At 38.4% G+C, this 4381-nt stretch overlaps 1 protein-coding gene across 1 annotated transcript in view; it reads left to right on the top strand.

Moving 5' to 3' along the window:
• LOC118006482 (sperm flagellar protein 2-like) overlaps positions 1 to 1606 on the top strand; it is a 165982-nt gene extending 164376 nt beyond the window's left edge. The window contains exon 36 of the mRNA XM_034999156.1: positions 932 to 1606. Within this exon, the coding sequence (XP_034855047.1) occupies positions 932 to 1021 (90 nt within the window). The 3' untranslated portion in view covers positions 1022 to 1606. The remainder of the gene's footprint in view (positions 1 to 931) is intronic.
• Positions 1607 to 4381: the final 2775 nt, after the last annotated feature.

Below are 4381 nucleotides of genomic sequence, written 5' to 3' on the forward strand. Positions count from 1 at the left end.
AGGACCAGAAAGGTCAATGGTGAGCAGCTGTTCTTTTTCACATGGTTCACTCAAGTTTGACCTCTGGCTGCAGGAAATCTGTATTTTCAAAGAACAAGGTCTCACAAGAAAATGATTCACTATGATTCCTGGTAGTGACTGATAATAAGCAGTGTGTGTCACTTGGCAGGGGTCAGCTCAGATAGTGAACTAAGTCATGTCTTCTTGCGTAAAATGACCTCAGTCAAATTGAAACCTTTGGAACTCAGCTTTGAAGAAAAGAAACTTACATTCTTAAAGCATTTCCCTAAATTTGTGGGGGGAAAAAAAACTGCATATATATAATTCTACAGTTTCCACATGTGTTTGTACCCCTTCTATATTTTGATGCTGTTTTAAATTTATGTTTTCAATGTCTGTGATGTAAAATGTAAGATGCTGGTATTTTAAATGGATGAAAAACAAATCTTCTATTCCTAATATTAAAAAATAAAATAAAAACATGGAGAAATGAGACAATCTCCCCTCCAAATAATCTGCTGGTCTAAAATTCTACAAATCTGTAGACATGATGGATTTGGCATTAGAATTTTTCTTTAATACAAAATAAATACAGTTGCTCATTCATTAATAGGGAAGTAACACTTTGGCTTGTTCATTATGTGCCAAACTATGTGTAATTGCTTTTTACAAATGTTATTTAATCTAATAAAACAATTCCATTCATTATTAGATTAGAAAACAAAGGCTCCAAGATCTTTGATATCTTCCCAAGGGTACAGGCAGTAAGTTGCAGGGTGACATTTAAACTAAATAGAGCACCATTTTCTTAAAGAAAAAATAAAAACAATTTACTGTTTCATCACTCCCATATTATGATCATTAATTCTAAATCACTAATTCTAAATCACTTATTAATATTTGTTATTTCTCTTTATATCTCTTCCTTTAGGATATTAAAATAATTCTCCAAAGGAGTGAGCATGTACAAGGAAGTGATGGAGAGAGATCTCCTTCGAGACTTACAGAAGAAAAGAAATGAAGACAAGAGTGTGATTTTTATAATTTGACAACGAATCTTGCAAACATCAATGTAAACAAGGTGTTGGTCATATATGTTGTCATTGTAGGTATAGAAATGACCCCTACCAGGTTATGAGGAGCAATGAAAAGGGGGCCTTCCTTAACTCAGAGAATATTCTATAATAAACCTTAATTACAGAGCAAAAATCCAAATAAAGAAGGAATGCATTTTGAAGTGATTCTGAAAATAGAAGGCATCAGACAATATGTTCAAAAATAAACACACCCATAAGTCATGAAAAGTCCCTCTGAGAAGTAAGGAAACATTAAGCAAACATGGTGAAAATCCCCCGAAGCTCCACATCAGGGAAGTACTGATATGTACATTTTGTCGTTCTTGCTCCACATGCAGTAGAATTCTAAGGTCCATCCCACTAGCCAAAGAGAAGGATGCATCATCAACTGCTGGTACAGCCACCTCCTATCATCTATTCCTAACCCTTCCCTAATATAATACAATGTTTCCCAAATAGATGGATGTATTTGCACAATTATATCTGTTTACTTATATAAATTAGTAACTTAAATTCAGTGATACTTATCTCAAGAAAATGTTTTCTTTTTAAGTGAGTGATAAATGTATTCTCAGTGGTGAGCCTTCTGTGAAATCTCTGCTTGGTCTCCATCCCCTCCCTGGCTGCTCCTTCTGAGGCTCCCTGGCGCCTGGATCCTCCTCTCTTTTCCTCAACCTCCAAATGTTGGAGGGCCTCAGAACTCAGCCTCCTCCCTCTACAGTCAATCCCTGGATGACTCGTCATTTCCATTACTTTGTGGGTATTATAGAGGCTAACGCTGAAATTTCTAGTCCCATCATTCCCTGGAATCCAAACTTCGCTCATACTACCCATTTGATTACCATACTGATGGCTCATAGTCATCGCAAACTCAACCTGTCCAAGCCAACAGGGGGAACCTTTCATAATACAAGTGAGGTCATGTCACCCCTCTGCTCCAACCCTCTATCAGCATTCCATCTCATGCAGCATCCAGCCCACGTTCTCGCCTTAAACTTATCCCTTGCTACCTTTCTGATCTCATCTCCTGCTGTTTTGCCTCTTGCCCACTCTACTTACATTACAAATCCACCTTGTTGAACCTAGAACATACCTGCACACTTCTGTCTCAGGTCCTTTGCAGGTACTTTTTTCTCTGCCTACAATGATTTTCTCCCAAATATCTGCATGACTTGTCCCCTCACTTTGTTTAGGTGCCTGTTTATATGACACTTTGTCAGGAAGGCCTTCCCTGAACACATTACAAAATAGAAATAACCCACAGCCCAACACAACATAATTTTTTTCCATTGTACTTATCAACATCTGACAAACTACATGTTTACTCTTTTGTTTGCCTGTCGCTCCACTAGTCTGTAAGTTCCATGAAGTCAGAGATTCTCTTGTATTTCCTTTATTACTCTGCTCCAGAACCTAAGACTAAAATCATTGCCAGCTTTACATTTTATTGATACATTTGTGCAAAATATGTGGAAATATCACACTTAGACTGATCACTAAAACAAGAAGCAATCCAAAGACAATTTCTATTGTTAGAGTTATATTCTCTTTCTGGAGAGTGACACATTTCCTTAATTTGCATCTTGTGGGCTCCATTACCATAACTCTTAAGTTCAAAATGATGGAGGATGGTGACCCAGAAGCACAGTGATGGAAAAGAAACTCTGCCAGAGATTTCAAAATTCAACTTAGCTGGTTTGCATGCAATTCTAGTTATTACCAGATAATTCTAGTTATTCTAGAGAAGGGAGGAGGGAAATATCTGAAAATCGAGTTCAAATAAATAAAATATCATGATGAGGACACAGGCAATAAACTAATCCACATTTCGTCAAGGACTGAACAAGACAAGGCAAAATTACTTTACAATAGAAAAAAATTAAAAGCAGAGCTAACAGTATCCCTTGCTCTCATAATGTTCTTGTACAACATTGTTAAATAAGGACATTGCAGAATCTCCCTCCTGAGGCCCATTGACTCATCTAAGCCGTAGGAGAGCAACCACCACATGAAAGATCTCCCTGGTGGGTATTTGCTACCATGTCACAATCTCTTAATCATCAAGACTAAGCAGATGTTGTGACTGGGCGTTACCCAGAGCTATAAAAGGAGCTCTCCCGCACAGGTCCTGGGGCAGGCAAGGTGTGGAACTTCACCTCTGAAACTAGAGGCTGCATGGGATTCTCCCAGACAAAAGAAGAATGTGCTAGAACAAGTCTTATAATTCTAGGAAATGCCCAACCATCTTCAAATCATTCTGATGCTGTTTTGCACTAAATATTACTATGTCCTCCAGCTGCTGCCTTTGAGATGGAAGTCTCTTATCTTGGTGGATATCTCCTTGGTGGATATCTCCTTGCACTAGAAGCCCTACTCTCTTCTGGATATCACTGTGGCCTTTACGGGATTGTTCATAATATCCTTGCGAACAAAGTCAACAAATATGGACTGAGTGCAAGGACAAGTGAGCTCAGACCCAGTGGAGGGGCACAAAAGATTCATCACACAAATTATTCATTATCTCCCTTCCTCAGTGGACTGTTAGCTACAGAAACTACTACCCTGGTCTATCTTACTGATCTCTGTGATACAAAACATCCACAAAGACATTCAAAAAGGGATATAGGATCCAGGCAAACTATAATTATGGTTGACACAGTGTTGAAAGAGATTTGAATTAAATTATGTTTAATAAGAGAAAGAGGACCCAATAACAAGGTTAAGGGACTAATAATTGGTGACTATAGTTAATAATAGCTGCTAGTTTTGAGGGTTTACTATGAGGCAGGCACTCCACCGAGAGCTTTACAAGCATTGTCTCACAACTCTGTGAGGTAGGTACTCTTAGGATTGCCATTTACATAGAATGAAAAGGACATTCAGAGAGATGATTAACTTGCCCCAAGTCACACAGCTGGTAAATAATACAGACTAGGAACTCGATATTAACACCAAAAGCCACCCTCTTGCCTGGTTTGCTCAACTTATGTACAAATAACCAATCGCACAAGCACAGGATGGAGGAAGTATGGCTTAGCTGTGTTTAAAAATAAAAACAAAGGGTTTTGTTCAAAGCAATTTGACTAATTAGCTGTGTGATGTGGCCCCTAAAGAATCCAATGCCCTCAGAGCATTAGTGGCTGTAAGGGAGATGCTGATTTTCCTCTGATCTGCGGTGGTCAGACCTCAGCTGCAATTCTGTGTGCAGTTCATGGTAACACGCTTTAATATATGCAGAGTCTATATATGCAGAGGAACTCATTTTTTTTATTCAGAAGTGAGGAAATTCAAACCCCTCAGCCTTA

This window comes from Mirounga leonina, unplaced genomic scaffold (genome assembly GCF_011800145.1).
Source record: "Mirounga leonina isolate KUSES-001 unplaced genomic scaffold, KU_Mleo_1.0 Mir_97, whole genome shotgun sequence".
Lineage (NCBI taxonomy): Eukaryota > Metazoa > Chordata > Mammalia > Carnivora > Phocidae > Mirounga > Mirounga leonina.